This window comes from Patella vulgata, chromosome 6, assembly GCF_932274485.2.
Source record: "Patella vulgata chromosome 6, xgPatVulg1.2, whole genome shotgun sequence".
Classification (NCBI taxonomy): domain Eukaryota; kingdom Metazoa; phylum Mollusca; class Gastropoda; family Patellidae; genus Patella; species Patella vulgata.
The window spans coordinates 74794687-74815708 of record NC_065884.2 but is presented as its reverse complement, the minus strand read 5'-3'; the positions used below and the strand labels follow the sequence as shown (position 1 = coordinate 74815708).

Below are 21022 nucleotides of genomic sequence, written 5' to 3'. Positions count from 1 at the left end.
TGACTGCGCCGATATGACTAATGGAGACGAATAAACGGATTAAAAGGTAAAGTTGAACACATATTAGACATTACGGGAACGAATGGAAATTAGATAGGCGGTTTATATTATTGAACTCGTAAAGCTTCGTGCTAAAATAATGCTACGTATAGGAATAAAATAAAATGGAACGAGGATCAAATGTATAAAATAAACATAAATAAAATAAAATGGAACGAGGATCAAATGTATAATATAAACATAAATAAAATAAAATGGAACGAGGATCAAATGTATAATATAAACATAAATGAAATAAACATAATAAAGAGGTGATAGTTAATATTCACAAGTTGCACTAGAAGTACAACAGGATATTACTGACTGATGTTAATGGCAGTTCGCGTTTATTTCCGTAGAGGAAATATTTGTATCAATCCGTCCACTCATCAACACTAATAGTTGGTTCAAGGGGTACTCACTCTACACTCATAACACAGATATACACAGTCCTGTCATACAGATCACATGATCATCACGTGATCATACAGATGAAATGATTTGTGTAAAACAACAGGTCTACCATACATGTCTTAGATACCTGGTGCAACTAAGTAACACTCCCCACCAGTGGGAATCGGGCCGATGCCTGTATTACATCTCGGGTACCATTGTGTCTCGGCTGGGCATTGCTTCCAGACCACTCGGCTATCACGGTCCCTGAGTCACCTAGTATCCCGGGCACCGTTTCCAGACCACTCGGCTATCACGGTCCCTGAGTCACCTTGTATCCCGAGCACTATTTCCAGATAATCTAGTTGTAATTTATAAGATAACATTATCAATATTCCTCGAATGCTCGGTGGTAGATCCACTTAAATGTAGCATACAATCCACTTGATCTTCCCTTCGAATATTTTAACATATACGTATTTCCTGTTGCTCTCGTTGGCGTTCAGTTAAAATCTATATAGTCATTGTAAAATCTACGGAGAATGGAATACTTTAAGTTTTATATCGCGATAGTTTTAACAAAACTGTAGATACAGACTGGATATTGTGGTATTGAAATTTCTGGATTTGTGCATCAATGTAGGGTTATATAAGTCTTTATTATTACTACGGAACTATAGTTTTTCCATACAATTAGTAGAAAATAACGAACAGCAAAATGAGAATATTTTCATTTTATCACATACTTCGCTTCATTTAATTTTTAAGAGTTTTATTTGTTGATGAGGTGTGAAGTCGGACGTTACAAGCCATAAGGTTAGGGTTAGGGTTAGGGTTATAAGCCATAGAGTTGTGTCATTATACTAAAACCTATAGGACGTTACAAGCCAAAGTGTCATAATTCTATAACCTATTGCATCTTGTTGGTTTATTTAGCATTAGGATATAAACTAATTCGGTGACGCCTTAACATTAATCCTGTTTGGTGAAATGACCAAAATGGAGATTCGTCCATTTAGTATCGCAGCTTTTATTCTCACTGTTTTAGCCTTTATTTTCGTGGTGGTTGGATTTTTTCTGCCACAATGGTGGTCGATTAATTCCGTGGATACGACGAGTAGCTATGGATTATGGATTGTATCCGATTGTTACTATGGTGACTGTATTATCCGATCAGCAACGCAGATACAGGGTGGAAAAGGTAAGTAGACCTTAAAAAAACCCCTACAACCGTATTTCGCCCCTGAACCCGAACCCGTATTTGATCTCCTGTGTACATATTTCGTCCCCTGAACTTGGATGTCGTTCCATGTAACTTAATTGTTAAAACAACGGCAATTTATAAACCACCAACCCGTTTATTGCTTCTTGGTGTCATTTATGGGTTTGCTAATGCCTCCGTGACCCCAGATTCCTGAAGCAATGGCCCGAGAAATCCCTCTCTATCTGCCCTACCCCCCCCACCCGCCCCCAATGAACATTTAAGGATAAAAATGAAACTTATAATAATATCTAAAGTAAATCGTAGGCTGTAATAAATTTACTAAAATGAGGCGCTAGGGCAGGCTACAGCCATTGACTGTAGTAAGGGGCGGGGCGGGGCTGGGTAACATCCGCTATGGTCAGTCTACAGTCATTGACTGTAGTAAGGGGGCGGGGCGGGGTAACATCCGCTATGGTCAGTCTACAGTCATTGACTGTAGTAAGGGGGCGGGGCGGGGTAACATCCGCTATGGTCAGTCTACAGTCATTGACTGTAGTAAGGGGGCGGGGCGGGGTTACATCCGCTATGGTCAGTCTACAGTCATTGACTGTAGTAAGGGGGCGGGGCGGGGTAACATCTGCTATGGTCAGTCTACTGTCATTGACTGTAGTAAAGAGCAGGGCGGAGTAACATCTACAAAGTTGGACAAGACAAAATAACATTGATATTGCAAGCCATAATGAATCACGTGATAAGATCCGAGTAGACTTAGTAAATACTTTCTGCTATAATAATGGTTTATTTTATTACTTTCAGAGTTTTTGTTTGTATGTAAAGTTTTTGAAACATTTGGTGCTTTGTTGACAGTATTGGCTCTGATTCTCCATGTTATATATATAGCTGTTAGAAAACCCATGATTAGAAGTATTTCTATATATTGTCTTGGTGCTACAGGTAGGTCAACTAGAAGTATTTCTATATATTGTCTTGGTGCTACAGGTAGGTCAACTAAAGTACATTACTTGTTTCTCGACCACCCACCATTTTACGATCATCTGCATGTCTGGACTACTACATGACGTACCTGCATCCCATGGCTGGTCTACCAATAATCGCGAACTGTGAATATCTAGACTTTGCAATATGTGACACCCAATTGTCACATTCACGTGATTTTCTGAAGTGATATATGTATACATAGGCGTAGGGGCTCGATGACAGTTAGGGGGGGCAGAACCCGAAATGCCCGAAAAAATTTCGGGTTTACAAACAGCAGCGACCTTGTATACCCCCCCCCCCCCCAAAGACAATTTTGGAATATTTGACGGCTGCAAACACGTTTTCCTGTTATTGCAGCCAATCAATCGTTTACAGTCCTCGAAGACGGGACCGTTAGGAGTAAATTTTGAAAATTTAACTGCCGCAAACGCGTTTTCCCGATATTTCAGCCAGTGAACAAAGCAACTTCAAGCGGTCTAATATAGCCTAATTAAGGTGGCTCACTCGAATTCCAATCAATCGTTTACAGTCCTCGAAGACTGGACCGTTAGGAGAAAATTTTGAAAATTTAACTGTCGCATACGCGTTTTCCTGCTATTTCAGCCGGTGAACAAAGCAACTTCAAAGTGGTCGAATATATATTATAGCCTTATTAAGGTGGCTGACTCGAATTCCAATCAATCGTTTACAGTCAACGAAGACGGGACCGTTGGGAGAAAATTTTGAAAATGTAACTGCCGCAAACGCGTTTTTCTGTTATTCCAGTCTGTTATTACAGCAACTTCAATTTGGTCCAATATAGCCTACCTGGCTGACCCGAATTCCAAACAACCAATCAATCGTCGCGCGGTATATGGAGGCCTCACCCTCCGGAGAAAAATTTGAAAATTTAATCACCGTAAATGCGTTTTCTGCTATTCTAGCCCGTGTAAGCAACTCCAAAAGTATCCAATGGTTTTGTAACTGAAATCCCACTCTGAATTCTAACCATCCAATCAGACTGTTGCATCTGCATTCACAAATAATAATCGATGCCTGAAAAATGTCGCATAAAGTAGAGTGGCTCCAGACAAAATGTTTTAATCCATAGTCAACTCAGTACAAATTCGTGATATTCAATTAAAAGAGAAGTAAAATTAGTGTTTTATTAGAGCTCGGTGACAGTTAGGGAAGCAAAACTAGAAATGCCCGAAAAAATTCGGATTTATAGACAGCGGCGCCGGTTTTCTTTGAGAGGCGAATGACCCGCCAAGAAAATTTTGGAATATTTGACGGTCGCAAACGCGTTTTACTGCTAGTTTCCTCTGCCGCTTTCCGACCCGATGCCCGTTTTTCGGGCAATACCTATTTTCGGGCAATACCGTTTTTTCGGGCAATACCGTTTTTTCGGGCATACCTATCATAAGAGAGCTTCGGGCATATTTTCGGGCATATGCAGTGGACAAGAAAAAGACGAGAAAATACTTTTCGGGCAGTGTGGATCTCATAGAAATAAGTTAGTTATATTTTTTCTCTAAACGTTAATAGAAAAAAAAGGTCGTCGAATTTTTCATTTCCCCCGGCTCCTACGCCTATGTATGTATATATAACCAGACCTAATGATCTAATCTAAATAACTTATTATCCAGGACGGTCGATTGATCTACAATACTATACTACCATCCTACACAGTCGATTGATTTAAAATACTGTACTACCATCGTGGCTTACCCAGTCCTTACCAAGCCCTTACCCACCCATGTCATGGTTAACCCACTTCATGTGTAATGGCTTACCCAGCCATACCATGGCTAAATGATGGTTGATTAAGGGGTTTAACGAATGGAAACGATGACTTTTAACCCCAAATCTAAGCCTAATCATCAATTCTAATCTAATTCTAGAATTTTAATGGTCTACAGACACAATTATTAGCAGAGCTCCATGGGAATGCCACGCAAAACAGAAATATGTCATAATTTTCCCAGAGGTTGATAGTATTTGTAGACTCAGATTACCAGGATCTTTATGTCATTATTTACCCAGAGGTTGATAGTATCTATAGACTCAGATAACCAGAATCTTTATAGGTTATATACCTGTATCGTCGAACATCCAACACCTGACATGAAATAAGTTATTCATTTTTATATTTTCAGGTCTCTTTTTACTGTTGGCCGTCATCATTTTTGGCGCAAAACATCAAGCTCTGGGCGAGGAAGGTCAACATGTTTCTATCGGGGCCTCGTTTTATATTTCACTACTAGGTGGCCTGTTGAGTGGAGTAGCCGCCCTTTTAACAGCCAAGGCTTCTGTGGAGAAAGCAAAGCGCCACGACGAAGAGGAGGACAAGACCGGGGTTTTGTAGAAAAAACAAAATCCAAACCACAAAAATATTTAAAGTATGAGATAACACTGCGGCAGTGTGCATTTAATTCTTGTATGTTGTGTTGATGGCCAACGCTTGTTGTGTAGTTTATCTTTAAAAAATTAAAAAGGCTTAGCCAATAGCATTTTAACCAATTTTTTGTCTGTTCATCCGAAAAAAACAATGTATAGCTATGGGCTATAAAATATTTCTTTTGCAATAAGTGTTTATTCAACCAAATAAACTGTTTCATTAGAAATATACAGTACACCATTATATGGAATACAGAGAGAGAGAGAGAGAGAGAGAGAAATGGGGTTTAACGTCCACTCGTCATTTCGGGACTAACACATGGTTCAATTTTATTTCATTATTCGCTTGCGCTAGGGGTCTTTAGCAGTGGGAGGAAACCGGAGGACCCGGAGAAAACCCACGAGGTTTGACAGGCGACCCTACTCCTTGTCACGTAAAACCGGGGAAACGTAACCCCGCCAGTTGACTCAATGACAGCGCAGCACGCACGTGCTAACCATTCGGCCATCCAACCCCCCATGTGGAATACAGGTATTGTTTATAATTGAACAACGTTTCTACTAGTATAGGTTTCTCTGATTATTGCTTGACATATTGACCGAATGGTTAGCACGTGTGCAGGTTGTATCATAAGGTCTGTCATTGAGTCAACTGGCGTGGTTTCTATTCCCCGATTGTACGTGACACGAAGTAGTGTCGCCTGTCCAACCTCGTGGATTTTCTCTGGATCCTCTGGTTTCCTCCCACTGCTAAAGAACCATACGCGCACATATTAGTCGAGTGGACGTTAAACCCCATTTCTCTCTCTCTCTCTAGTTTGTAATATACTATAATTATATTCAACAGTATGATATACTGTGTATTTAAAATCCCACAGCTGTAGAAGGCACACATCAATCCAGGGTATGATTGACCCATATCTGTAAAAGACAGGGTATCCTTGACGACAATATTTTGTGTTTTGGAATATATCCGTATAGCTCTTTGTAATGCCCCTGCTCTATTTCAAAGGTTAACTCAGAAGGGATAAAATGAGTATGTCTATGAAAAGTTACTATTTGTCATTTAACAACTGTGAAAAAAAATAAACACAATGTGTATTTATAATACCATGATTTATTGTTGTAATAAAACAAATAAAATATAAGCTACTGTACAATAAGGCTGTATCATAAACCAACTATTTATTAAACAAATAGGATGAATGAACATGGTCCCTACACACTAACCAACATTCTCAGGTGTCACCGGGAGAGAGAGGCTAGGTCACACCCCCATGCCCCTGGTAGCAATCAACCCTGTAGATGGAACATGAGTTAAGAAGAATACAGACATCAGATGTCCATTGATGATTTCACTCAGTGGGAATATGAATACCTACAACCTTGTGATTAGCGAGCCAGCGTTTTGTTCGGGGTTTTATTCACTGATCAACACTGTAGCTCACCATTATGAAAACAAAACAATTATAATCAGACCAATGATTGTCAACATGATATATGTACAAATAATAGCCACCTAATAAATTATACGGTATATTTTATAAGTAATTTACGGAAATTACAAATATTATGCAATAGTCCATTACGTTAGATTTGAAAAATTTACAAAAAATTACAATCATAATTACAACCATATTTACATTAACAAAAAAACAAAACAAATTATACTGAATTATAGTCTATTCGACTTGGAAGTACAAGTGGTTACCAGGAGAATGAAATATAGTCAATTCGAATTAAGTACAAGTGGTTACCAGGGTTTACCAGTAATTAATGATAGAATGGGGAGCATAATGTCTGTCCCTGAGTCAAATGGTGTTGTATCCCAATTTGTAGTTGACAAGGAGTATGTTCGTCTGTCTAACCTAATGGGTTTTTTTCAGGTCCTACCAGTTCCCCCTACTGCTAAAGACCCCTATACATAAGTGAATTATTGAAATAAAATTGAACCAAAATGACCTAGTTTTTGTTGAGTTGATGTTAAGTCATATTTCTCTTTCTACCTCTGCTCGACAGAGTTCAGCTGGTTTTAATTAAACATCTCGAAAACTCTGGCTTGCAGAGCACAAATATTTTTTTTTTTATTTCCATAAATGGTATCCTTCAAATCAGTTTAAAATACATATATCTAAATTTCATTAATGGCCTGCATTACAATGTGGCAGGTTTATGGGTGAACTTTGACTAAATGCTGAAAACTATTGATTGTAACTAAACATAACAAACCCTACACTACCTACCCCCCACCCCTCTGATCAAACAAAACACAGTTTATTTATAAGTTCTTCCACATCCTACTGTTACAAAGAGAAATAAAAATAAAGTTCAAAAAGTAAAATCAAATAGGATCAGATTAAAAAACACATTAATAAAAAATAATTAGCAGGTCTAATAAAAAAAAAATACATTTTACAAGAACATACCAATTTGGACAGAAATTGGTGAAATTTTAAAATTTGAGCCAAAGGGCTGTCCCAGATTATCTGGAGTAAGTCTATTAATTATTTCTAGACCAACTTCAATGCAATTCTGTGCCTATAAATCTGTTTTGCTCTAAATATTATATCAGCAAGGGGCCTGATATGTCACAGTTTTCACATTAAATGTTTGACTGGTGAATTCTAATGAAAATAAATTGGAATGTTGTCTGTTTACCTCATGTAGAAAAAGAAGGAGATATAACTTATCTAACATATGACTGTATAAACAATACAGCCTAGAGTTACCTCCCCACATGTAGATATATATATATATATATACTAATAAATTATAAAAGGTTACAGTGATAACAATATGTGAAGAAATGATGTAAAGCTTTGAACATTGCACTTATTACATGATACACTAAGAATTAATTAAAACACCCATTATGGCCTTCAAGACAGACAAATTAAACACCCATTATGCAAAAGATAAATTGCCAATAACCTGTAATTTTTCTGGCATCAAATTTTTTTATAAATTATTATTTAGACAATTATTCACATGAAAAGCCTATAATCAACTCTCATTAAATGAATGGGCTGACCATCAAGAGGCCTAAGAATTCAAATTTTATTTGTTAATCTATGACAGTTTCCCAAATCTATTTATAGACCTTGAATTACAACACAATATATACATCACTGGCAACACAATATTATATACATAACCGTCACCATATTTAAATTGGAAGGATGAGAGACGACACAGCTTTTATAAAACATGTCTGACAAGATAAACATCATAGAATCAAAAACATTATAGAGATATCACAGAGTTATATTTAAAAAATATTTCCCAAAAACAAGCACTAACTGACTAAACGTTATTAAATCTGTGTTTCATTAAGCCAGGAGTCTAGTTCTCTCCTCTGTGTTTTATTAAGCCAGGAGTCTAGTTCTCTCATCTGTATTATAACGATCGTAGTAATATGGTTCTTCATCCAGATGCCGTACTAAGGGTCGCATGGCGATATTCAGCTCAAATTTAAAGAATTCACGAACATAAGTAAAAAAATAACACATAAAGGATATGGCAGTCATCCATTCACCAGCGGTTGAAACCACGTGAGCTGCATAACCCTGGAAAAAACCAAAATATTTTCACTTAGTTCTATATACGTGGTGGATACATGCCCCCCTCCCTTCCACCGGCTCCCCTCCAACTACGAAGTAACAATATACAATTTTTATTGAAATGTGTAAGCTATTTATTGGATGCAGTATAGTGGGGTTGTAGCTGATGGTAAGCCCCTGACCACTGCTGTATAGTGGGGTTGTAGCTGATGGTAAGCCCCTCACCCCTAACCCTAACCCCTTCTGTATAGTGGGGTTGTAGCCAATGAAAATGAATGTTATATGTGCCACAAATCAACATTAACACCCCGATTTTTCAAACTTTTCTCAGAGAGCCCCCTCTATTGAAATATTCTGCGTCCACGACACTCATACCGAATATCATAAGAATAGCTAGACGCCATGACAACACCATAGATATTTCAAATCTTAAATATAGACTTGTATCTAAATAATCCGCAATATTGTATTTTAATGAAATCAATGAGTTGTGGATATTTTAAACAAACTTACTGGATCGTCAGGTTTCCATTTAAATTTAGATTCATCATGACTGTGTCTTTTCCATTCATAAACAGCATAACCAGCAGCTGCAGCGGCTAAATGTACAGTTAAAGATTTTACTAACTCGACAGAATACCTATACATTTAAACAATGTAACAGTGAGGCTGATGTCCCCCCTCCCCCTCAATATATATATATCTCCTCTACATGTATTATAAAACATTGTGTCAAGTCTGTTTAAACTAAAACATGTATTATAAGACATCACTCTTGATGGAACTAGAGTTATTTTGTTCTAAAGCATCAAAAAATCAATATGCTTATAACTATGTGCAGCCTCTGCTTGTTGTCCAAATCTTCATTTAACCAAATAGTGTCGATAGAAATCGGATCATGTGCCATCAAATGTCACCCAGAATATCTTGGGTGAAACATAGCAGGTTCACCATTCACAAATATTGGTAAATAAAAAAAAAACAAACTTGCAAATATCTCTCTCTCCCCCACCCGATCCCTATGGTGGGGGGGGGGGAAAGAGGGGGGAATCTAATAGGTGTGTTTTAGGTCAAAGGATTCAACTTGACCCCGACCCCATGATTTTATGTTACAATGAGTAGGGCCACCTGCCAAACCTCATGAGTTTTCTTCGGGTCCTCCAGTTTCCTGCTAAATCAAATTATTAAAAAACCATTGTACCATTTTCTCCCCAGCAATGGCCTTGTTTGTGTCAAGTGGACGTTGAAACCCATTTCTCCCTTTTGCCTATCGATATTGAAGAAACACACAGCAGCTTATACCCAAAGGCCTCCATCTGTTGAGGTGTTGTCTCTATCGTGTTAACAAGCGAATCGTGGACTGGTATGGGTGACGATTGAAATATGGGTGTATAAAACTACTTTGTTTTAAAGGATACTGATGGTGGAAGGACGGACAATGGGTAAGATTGTTTTAAAGGATACTGATGATAAAACTAGCGAGTGACGTGAGACAGACGGCTAATCGTACACGACATATATATATACCACTATAATCTGGATACATGTGATACGATATTCCCGTCTGGACAAACGTATATAATAATCCCAAAATAAACGTCAACGCTGCTCCGGTAAAATGAACTGGTTCAACCTCCGTTCGCTCCTGTAAAATAATTAAAAAAACAATACATGCATCTTCTAATACAGGAGCTCACTAATGAATAAGGGACTCACTAATCAAAAAGGGAGCTCACTAACGAATAAGGGAGCTCACTAATCAATAAGGGAGCTCACTAACCAATAAGGGAGCTCACTTATCAATAAGGGAGATCACTAACCAATAAGGGAGCTCACTAATCAATAAGGGAGCTCACTAACCAATAAGGGAGCTCACTAACCAATAAGGGAGCTCACTGACCAATAAAGAAGCTCACTGACCAATAAAGGAGCTCACTGATCAATAAGGGAGCTCACTAACCAATAAGGGCCAACTAACCCTTGTCATGAGTGGTGCATGATGAAGGGCCCACTAACCAGGATCCGGGCAAGCCTCCAAATGCAGTTGACGTTTACAGCTGGCCCTCCAGATCCTTTTACATGATTTGATATTTGTTGTATTGTTTGTATAGTTTGTATTGTTTGTATTGTTTGTATAGTTTGTCTACAGGGTTGTCTGTTCGACAGGTTTGTCTTGTCTACAGGTTGATCTGTTCGGTTTTGTGTGTAGTGCTGTCCTCCTGACCTTACTATTAGTGACATCATCATTATTTAAATTTCATTTCTGTCCCTATAGAAGTTTTCTGCTGTGAAAATATTAAAATATATTTGGAGAAACTTGCCAGGAATAACAAAATTAAGAGATGTATTTAAAATCGAATTATTCAAATATAGAAATATTTTGAGGGAAAAATAATTTTACCTGGAAATTTGCAACCATAGATACCCCAATAGCTGATATAGTACCCATGATGAATGAGATTTTATTCATTCTCCGTAACCAGACGTCTTCATCTCCGGCTATCGCTTGAATAGCTTTATATCTTATATACATCGTACAAAACGCTGAAATATTTAAACAACACTTTAATTACAAAAATATCTCCACAGTTATCTCCCTTTTACATGAATTAAACACAACCGGAGATCCAGCAATTCCAAGAGGTTTAATCCAACTCAAATAAATCATTTCAGAACTAACATTTATGGGGTATATTGTGGTGGGAGGACCCAGAACAAACCCACAAGGTTAGACAGGTGACCATACTCCTTGTCACATATACCACTTGACTCAGGACAGCTGTCTAGTCGTTCAGATGGGACGAAAAACCGAGGTCCCATGTACACATTGGTGTGCACATAAAAGATCCCTTGGCAGTTGGAAGAGTAGGCCGTAGCGCCGCTGTCCGGGCAAAATTTCCCTCATAGCACACTGTATGGCGTATGCCCGTCTAGCCCAGTATAGGAGTAGAACAGTAGGACGTTAAACCCCATTTCATTTCACCACTTGACTCAACCACCTCAATTGACAGATCTTATCATCTAAAGCACGTGTCTTAGATTATTAGGCCACCCAATCCCTGAATATCAGCAAAATCTGGTCAAAACATTATCAGGATCTGCTTTAAAATGACAGATTGTCACCGGACTCTGGAATCTGAAACATTTCTGATTTGCAGTCAAGGAGCTTTGGCACAATCTTGCAGAAACTTTCGCCATTCCTAACTCATTGGCAATAATGTGCTCCACCCTCTCATGAGAGAAGCCCTCAACACTGGTAATATTTCGAGTGGTTAATCTTTGATTAGTCTTCACAAGGTCATGCAACCTGAATAGTTGCTGTTGATGACCTTCCAGGGAACTATATTTACCTAGATACAGTCCAGGTGAACTATATATTATATTTACCTAGACATGCTGTTAAATTTAAAAACTGTCCAAAAATACAACTTTCTGGTATTTCTGCTCCAGTATCACTGTAAAAAAAAAGATTATTAAGGGGAGATAAATACTACACCTGGTCAACATGACCATATATAGGGTTTAACATCTACTCAACACAAACTAGGTCATTTGGAGACTAACAATATGTACAGTAATTAATATGTACAATGAAAATGTACTTTTATTTTGACTTCCTACGGTCCCAATTACAATGCTAGGGAAGAGAATATTGCATGCAGCCAAATATGAACACAGGTTTGTTTGTGTATCATCCTTTCCTTGTGTATCAGCCCTTTTCCTTGTCAGCCCCTTTTCCTGCCAGCCCCCTTCTTTGTCAGACCCTTTCTCTGTCAGCGCCTTTCATTGTCAGCCCCTACAGACGCTACATCTGACAAGTGGAATCCAACCTTAACAAAAAACTAACGGATCTTCTCCATGGGATTTGAACCCAGGATATTCTCATTGAGTCTACGGCCTGGACTGCTCGATCAACACAGTTAATGTTTGATGAACTGTAAAAAAACATGCTCTTCCGAAGGATCCGTTTTTTCTATTCCTTGCCAGATTTTAGTTGTCGTAAGGGTGATATAAGCCAGGTTTATTTTGAACGCCCCTTGGAAAGATCGTCAAAGTGATTTGACAATATTTATAAATTAATACACGTACTTACCTTATATATGGAAAGGCCGCAGACACATCACCCCTAGCAACAGCTATTATATATGTTGCTATGAACGTGGCGAAGGCTAAAACAACGAGGGTTATGGGCAGATAACCCAAGGAAGACATGATAACTTGCAATTATATTTACTCCTGGAAGATGAGATCTACAATATGACATTAAAAAATATCAGATAAAATTTACAATTGTCACACAAGCCAAAGATCTGCTTGGTCAGCTTCTGCATTCTGATATCCCATAATAACAAAGGGACTGTAATCCATATGGTAGGCCTACCAGACATTAGTCAATTAAATTAAAAAATATTTCTATATTTTGAAAATGTCACAGAGAGAGAGAGAGAGAGAGAGAGAGAGAGGTACTCCTTGTAAGTAGATCATGGGAATGTAGAAAACACCCCAATGACAGACACTAGCTAGACCTTACCAACTCAAGTGCACGCTTTATTAGATCATATAATAATATCCCCCACTCAGCCTCCCAGTCTCAGGCGGTGAGATTGTGTTTAACTTATTTTCAACACAAACTATTTTATTTCAAAGAGGAAGTTTCGAGTATCTCAATAGGAAGTAAACGAATAGTCAGTCACATGATGCAATAAATAAAAAACACTTGAGAAACTGAAAGTAGACGAGTTTTGGACATGAAGACAGTAAAAACAACGTCGAAATGATACGAGGAATTAAAAAGCTTCTGTTTTTACCCCAGACTCTGGCTCTTTACACCGGTAATTTCACCATCAGATCTTTAGCTACAACACGCAGGTGCGTTTAAATACGTAATTTAATCTTTCCTTAGTCAGGTGAGAGTTATAAATTTAACCTAAATAACTGATAATAGTGATAAGACGTCCAAATAAATGCAAATATATTCATCTACACGTGACGAATTTATCAACTTGTTAGTAAATAAAGCACTTTACCTTCTTTAGACACTAAAGATTCATTGAAGGGAGGCAATTTCATATTTGGGATCAGACTACTTTAATAGCCTGTTTTAAATTCGTCGAAGAGGATAGAGCATCTTGATTTATTTCGTAACTTCACGAGCTTTGAAGCAATTGGATTGTTTTCATACATGCACGAGCTGTATATGCACACAGTAAATAACGTGTTCCGGTTACATATATCTTAGTATGTATTAAATTTTATTGTATGTAAATCCCTGAAAATATCTCAACAGCTTTAAAATCTGACAATATCCCTGCCACCAATCAATATCCCTGTCACCACATCAATATACCTGCCACCACATCACCCTGCCACTAATATACAACGTACATATACAAATACATCCCACTCAAAAATTCACTAGATAATTTCCCCCAGTCGTTAACCATTAGATCAACACATAAGAAACGCTCCTTTCGACACTCGAACAGTGAGACTGTGAGTTAGTGATATCCCTGTTTCTTGTCCCGTGGGAATCCAGTAGGCCTATTTTACTGGTAAGATTGGGTGTCTCCAATCTCCATATATATATATACATATACTAGATATGCCATACTTTTATTAGAAATAACAACTCTATAAAAACTTTTGTAGGAATGTATCCTTAAAGAAAACATATCCTAGTTATCCTGTCTCGGCGGAAAAAAAAACATCTTTCATTTCAACACATGTGTCAAGAGTGCAAATCTCTCCTCCGAAGTACCGCCCTATCACTCGTCCTACCTCTTCGCACGACCATATAACTACGCTACTGGTACCTCTTCGCACGGCCATATAACTACGCTACTGGTGCCTCTTCGCACGGCCATATAACTACGCTACTGGTGCCTCTTCGCACGACCATATAACTACGCTACTGGTGCCTCCCCCCAAATATTTCGCCGACAATAATGGTTTTTTTAGGAGTGTTCAAATTGGTAGGCGACCCGTAGGCTCGTAGCATGGTCTACCGAGGCCTGCCTGTCATCATCACCTCCTGATCCTCTTGTCTTGATACCATACGTCCGTTGTACATAACTACTGTGGCAGGAAGAAGAAATAGTTCAACATTAGTTAGAGCTCTTTCTTGATGGTACCAGATGCTGCATAATTTATCGTCATTTTCCTGGGACCTGCCCTTTTATACCCGGGTTACAGGTTTAAAAGAGGTCCTGGTTTATTTGTTCGCCTACAAGGCACCGGTTCAAATGTTTGCATTTGCCTACACCCGATGTAGGGTGCCTATGGGCGCCTAAAATGTAGGTGCCTATTGTGCAGCCTATACTGTAATGCTATGAATAGAATAATAGAATACTTATAGTTCACTTGAAATTTGATACCACAGCTGTATTGCACGGCCAAGAGTTCTCCGTGTCAATCAAAAGACACTCTCTACTACCCTCAAGATGATATCGGCGGGAGGAGTCGAAGAAGGAAATTTCAGAAAATTCAGTCATAAAACCCTGCCTGAGGCACTTCAATTTGAGGCCCAAGGATTGAACTCAGATGCGAGGAAAGAGCACCAAATATTCTGTGGGTGGACCCCAAGACCTCCCGCCCTGGCTCGCGCCATCGGCGCTTCGCGGTGACCGGCTTAGCTGGCCACATCTTCAGCCCACCAAAATATTCCATAGCCCCTCCAAGTTTTACGAGCTGGCTACGGGCCCGCATATAACTACTGGAGCACTGAAAACTACATTTTATCGCACAGAAGAAAAAATATGATTTATGGTTTTTATATTTATAATCGGGATTCTGATTTAATTTTGTCGGTGGCCAGGCAGCAGGAATTTTCTACATTTAATTGAATTACGAATATGACAGCAAAGCAAACAATTTCTTCTAATTCTTGAAGTTTATTATCTTTTGCCAGACACGAGCTCTTCACAGACGACAGTTTGATGGCTAAATTTACTGCCAAAACAATCATGGCTAGCTGTTTATGAAATCATTTTTCACATTTTTCATTACTGATCTGTCATTTTTAATCTTTATTAATTTTAAATGTTTTTGGAATGAAGCTTTGCTAAAATATGATTTCTAGTTATTAAGGTTTGCACGTGGACGAAGCATATAAAACCATGTAGCATTGCAACTCCCTCAAACTCAAAACCGATCTGGACTTGATGCAGACGGTTTTGTTTTTACAGTTAAATAATGAGTTATTTCCCCTTAATTTATTGTTTCTGTCTCTATATTAGAGAAATGGTGAGGCTTGTAAGATTCAATAAAACGAGGTTCCGTGTACACATTACCATGCACGTAAAAAGAACCTTTGGTGGTAGACCGATGTATCGTATAAGTGATGTATACAATAATTTAAATGTCGTATATATACACCACTGTCCGTTATTCAATTTCAGTTATTATATGTTTTCTTGGTTTCCCTTTGTCAGTGATGCCAGATGGAGGGCCTGACAAGGACAGCTGTCTAGTCGTTCGGATGGGACGAAAAACCGAGGTCCCGTGTACACATTGGCGTGCACTTAAAAGATCCCTTGGCAGTTGGAATTCGATATAAGAGTAGGCCGTAGCGCCGCTGCCCGGGCAAAATTTCCCTCATAGCACACTGTATCTCGTATGCCCGTCTTCATTAGCCCAGGTTTGGAGCAGAACAATAGGACGTTAAACTCCATTTCATTTCATTTTATATGTTTTCTGCAATGTGACGGTTAAACGTCAATTTATTACAGTGATTCTCAACCAGTGTGCAGCGGCACACAGGTGTGAGATCTTCCTAAGTGTGCCGCGAAAATTTGCCCGTCTTACCCAACAACACCGGGATCGAACCCTGGGAACCCATTATTATTGTTTTGGTGACATCACAACCACGTCTCCCTTGTAGGGCGTCCCTTAATTTAACACAGCCGCACGTCTTATTACTTAGTCTCTAACATTCAGACATTCTGCTTGAGCTTTTAAGGGAGTTTGTCTATTCTTCCCGTTCAATCAAATCTATCCCAAGTAAAGCAACATGACAGCCCTTCGTTTAATCTGGGATCTTCCCTAAAACTTTGGACAGTGATTTAAGGTATTAAAAACGGTGAAAGTCTTGTTCGTCTCCATACAGTATTGTTTACATTGTTTTCGATTTGATAGCCTCGTTTGTCACGCAATTAGATTTTCTGCAATGTTCTGCTATGCAATGGTTAATTTGGCATAATAAAATCGTGAGTCATGACGTAACGTTATGTAAACATATTTGGTCCAATTTGGAGCTCTGTTTTAAGCGTAACGCTTTTGTAACGCAGTTAGCTATTGGTTGTTAATCGGACCATTGACCAGTCATAATTTGGAACAGAAATTTACCTTCGTTAAAGCAGTGTTTAGTGGGATTAGGTATAATCAAATGAAACACTCTGAGGAGTATGACGAATATTAGTCTAGATGGGTTGTCAATATTTTAGAATAACTAGGTCATTTGCTAGATTATCCAGCCTTTTACATTATCATGAACAAAATGTAATGGAGGTAACTATCCCTAAAACAAGATGTCGACGCACATAAAATTAATTTAAGAATTGCCTGTTCAATACCCAACACTCTTAAGATTTTTATTGTAAAATGTCTCTCTTGAAGGACCATATCAATGCTAAAAGGTGCCATGCGTAACCGAGAGTTGTTTTTTTTATGTGGTTGATTATATATATATATATATATATATCCAGTAAATTTCGCCAAATGTTGACAACCAACATTGTTGATGATTAATAATTAATTATAGATTGTTGTCATAATCATGTCATTAATTAGTCAACGGCGCGTGTTTTAGGGACACGCGGGGTCATCTAGCAGGATGAAACATGATTAATTAAACCACGTGCCACAACATTTCATCTGCATACAGTCAAGAGTGTGTATATTGACGAATACATTTTACGGCGGGGTTCCCCCTTGTCAGTGATGCAGGACGGAGGGCCTGACAAGGACAGCTGTCTAGTCGTTTAGATGAGACGAAAAACCGAGGTCCCGCGTACATATTGGCGTGCACGTAAAAGATCCCTTGGCAGTTGGAATTCGATATAAAAGTAGGCCGTAGTACCGCTGTCCGGGCAAAATTTCCCTCATAGCACAGTGTATGGCGTATGCCCGTCTTCATTAGCTCAGTAGGAGCAAAACAGTAGGACGTTAAACCCCATTTTATTTCATTTTGTTTATACAAGGGTGAATACAGAAGGGCGCACCCCAAAATTAGCAAAGTTTGTCAAATATACCTTCACTACAATAAAAACTTTTCTGGGAAATATTAACACTAATAAGAACGGTCGGGACAGTGGAGGTTTTTTTCCGGGTTAGAGGGATTTTAAGTACGACTCTGAGCGTGGACCGATCATTTGGAAAATTGAAATGTAATTACTGTATATGAAATTTGTTTAGTATCGCTCGGGCCGGCTGGTCATGTATACATATATATCATAAAATGTACGTTTGTTTCACCTGTTGAGACAGGTACAATTAACTTACTACTGATTTATCTCAGTAGCCTATATTATATAAAATGATATAAAGTCTTAAAACGTACAAGTATATTTGTGTGTAGGCCTATCTACCTTCAAAGAGCTAGAATAAATTTATTTGACTGGAACCACTTGGGGTTCTTCCTTTTCTTATATCTCTTTATAGGTGTTTCCACAGATCGGTAAACATTGTGCTAACATAGAAAACAGAAATAGGAATGTCACAAACTGCTTTTAAACTGTAACATGTAACAAATACCCCCCCCCCCCCCCCGACACACACACACACACACACACACACGCGCGCGCCATCCTGGTATATAGACGAATAAAGCAATATCTGTTATTAAAGGAGCTAAATCGTTAATATTTGGCACCTAGGGTTAGGGTTAGGCTGTACCAAGGGTTAAATGTTTATTTTGTCTTAAATATTGGATATCAGGAGCCCATCGTTTCCAGGTAAGATCACAACATAATTGTTGATTTAAATTGACAAACAATTCGTGTTTTCAATGTCGAAGATTTTTTGATGATATTGAGTTAGAAACTTATATAGCTACTTTAAATTTATTTTTAAAAAATGAAACCACCTTCAATCTTACCGAATCTTCTACTAACCTCCACATTCCTCAATTACAAAGTTTGCAAATTTTAAATCTTTAATTTTTAAATTAATATACTTATTCAAAATAACGTCGAATTAAAAAGAGAGCTACAAAAAAAAACAATACATGTCTCTGAATTTATTGTCAAAATTATCATAATTTGTTTGTTTTGGGGTCGATGTGGTCTGGCGCGTGGTATAGACGTACTTAAACCGACAAAGTCATTAATTACTTCATAATAAAACTGTCGTCATGTAAGCTCGAGACCCTGGCACACGCCGTGCTCGCGATAACCTTATTAGGAAGTACAAGCGGAAGTTGTATGCACGCGTGACCGTTTATATATTGTTTAATTACATCCTGTATACGTTTAATAAAAATCCGGTATAATATAGATATGTCATTATTCATCTAGCCATGTATTATAGGAGTCGCTGTTTATTTATCAATATGTCATTAAATTTTACCAATGAAACGCATTTTACCTTAAATGGTAATCAATGGAGATTTATATTAGATTGTCCAGACTCCTTTTATTTATATTAGATTGTCCAGACCTTTTCTTTAGATCAATTTGTCCGCTCTACAAATAGAATGAATAAACTTTTATTTGTTGAATACAAAACCCTGTTAAATTGTTGTTTGGGTCCGTAATATAATATATTACACCTTTATCTGTATAATGTCATTAGGATATAGGTGGAGCTGTTTGTCGTCTTTTTAACTCGTTTAAAGGTGGGATAAAATACGTCATAATGTCACCATCGTGTAATACAACTGTAAGGTGTGTGATAACCTGTTTGTCATCTAAGGCCTGCACACACTGAACGATTTTCTGTCACCCACTGACCGATTTCTCGCCCCTGACAATCTGTCCAGCAAATTAGGGAAGGGCGCGGGTTTTCGGAGATAGATTAACTGCCATTAGTGTACATATATATAACAGGTGAAACGTCAGGGACGAATCTAACTTGTCTGCGATATCACTTTTGGGAAGTAGACGTTAAATCACCAAGAGACAGGAAACTTCCCATCGAGCTGTTTAATTTAACATTGTTGAAACTATAATGACATTTAATACTAATGTTAATATGTTCAATTATTAAATGCCAATCAAAGAAGAAAATATATAAAGAAATGAAATGGGGCTAAGTGTCCTATTGTTCCACTCCAATGGACCCCTTGGAAATAAGCAACGGATATTATATACGTCAGGCTTTATGGGCTATCCTAAGTAAAGGTCTCTTCATGACAACATACCTATCATATTTCTCTATTCTCGTAGCATGCCACTTTCTCAATCATACAATGTAGCATATAGTTCTTATTTTCATATACATATCTATATTAATTGTTGTCCCTTTCCCAGTCGTGCAATGCGGCACTAGTTCTTATTATAATACATTAATTTATTGTCATGTTGTAACCTTTACTTGAAGAATAAATAAATAAACCGGGTATACGTCACGCAATGTGCTATGCGGGAAATTTTGCCAGGACAGCATTGTCCTCCTCCGCTTCTTTGAATTCCAACTGACATGGATTCTTTTACGTGCACATCAAAGATTACAGTGGTGGGACTTGGTTTAAAGGGTCAATTCCGATAATATCTTGGAGAATAAAACTGCTTAATTTTGTGTTAAAATCCCTTAAAATCCTCTACCTTAGGGCCGAGCAACTATCTCAACATATGTGATGTTTTCAAACAACTTAAACCCGTCAGTATTCATCTGGAAATGGAGACCGGTTTCCCAAGCTGTATTATGCGGTGTCTGGATAAACCAGACTTTTATTTTAGGTGAAATTTACCTTTCGTTATCAAGTACAACACATGGGTCATTCATTGTATAGACCTCTAAAGGAACGGGAATCGATTATCAGGTCACCCAACGAAAAAATTGACCCGAAATCTTAAAAGGGTTACATAATTAAGCAGTTTTGACGTTCACGTCCAAACGACTCAATATTTTGAGCTGAAATTTTGAGACTAGGTCAATACACCATTTTGGCGCTTAAATTTCATACGTATTCAGACTTTTATTTTTGAGACTGTTCAAACCGGGATACCTTTAACGTCCCATCCCAACGACTGATCCTTGGTAGTAGTACCTGGTTTAACGTCAGTTACACTTATCCACGGTGTGCAGAGGCCTTTAATATAGCTGTCTTCGTGGTTTATAGGTGTGTACAGGCCTTTAATATAGCTGTCTCCATGGTTTATAGGTGTGAACATGCCTTTAATATAGCAGTCTCCATGGTTTATAGGTGTGAACATGCCTTTAATATAGCTGTCTCCATGGTTTATAGGTGTGTACAAGCCTTTAATATAGCTGTCTTCGTGGTTTATAGGTG

The 21022-nt window shown here is 38.1% G+C and overlaps 1 protein-coding gene and 1 long non-coding RNA gene across 4 annotated transcripts; one reads left to right on the top strand and one right to left on the bottom strand.

Annotated features, from left to right (window-relative positions):
- The first annotated feature begins 934 nt into the window (after positions 1-934).
- LOC126824866 (uncharacterized) lies at positions 935-5133 on the top strand. The gene is made up of 3 exons (XR_008788508.1): positions 935-1633; positions 2453-2590; positions 4774-5133. It is a non-coding gene; the product is annotated as an uncharacterized LOC126824866 (long non-coding RNA).
- Positions 5134-6111: 978 nt separating this feature from the next.
- On the bottom strand, positions 6112-13576 carry LOC126824864 (DNA damage-regulated autophagy modulator protein 2). 3 transcript variants are annotated; one of them, XM_050554273.1, is made up of 7 exons: positions 13383-13576; positions 12668-12824; positions 11962-12029; positions 10976-11118; positions 10039-10219; positions 9088-9173; positions 6112-8580 (listed from the first exon to the last, which is right to left on the bottom strand). In XM_050554273.1, the coding sequence occupies exons 2-7, from the start codon at positions 12784-12786 to the stop codon at positions 8380-8382; spliced, it is 798 nt and encodes a 265-aa protein (XP_050410230.1). In that variant the 5' UTR covers positions 12787-12824; positions 13383-13576; the 3' UTR covers positions 6112-8379. The 3 variants fall into 3 exon arrangements, with proteins under 3 accessions (XP_050410230.1, XP_050410231.1, XP_055957790.1); XM_050554274.2 differs by lacking the exon at positions 13383-13576 and adding an exon at positions 13106-13290; XM_056101815.1 differs by lacking the exons at positions 6112-8580; positions 9088-9173 and having other exon boundaries at positions 10028-10219.
- Between the last annotated feature and the right edge of the window lie 7446 nt (positions 13577-21022).

What these genes read in the sequence shown, in the direction of transcription:
- LOC126824864 (XM_050554273.1), bottom strand. Translation starts at nt 12,786, where the DNA reads ATGTCTTCCTTGGGTTATCTGCCCATAACCCTCGTTGTTTTAGCCTTC. An exon ending in GCGGCCTTTCCATATATAAG is followed by an intron (nt 12,030 to 12,667) that starts GTAAGTACGTGT and finishes TTTTTTTTACAG; the next exon opens with TGATACTGGAGCAGAAATAC. An exon ending in CTATGGTTGCAAATTTCCAG is followed by an intron (nt 10,220 to 10,975) that starts GTAAAATTATTT and finishes ATTATTTTACAG; the next exon opens with GAGCGAACGGAGGTTGAACC.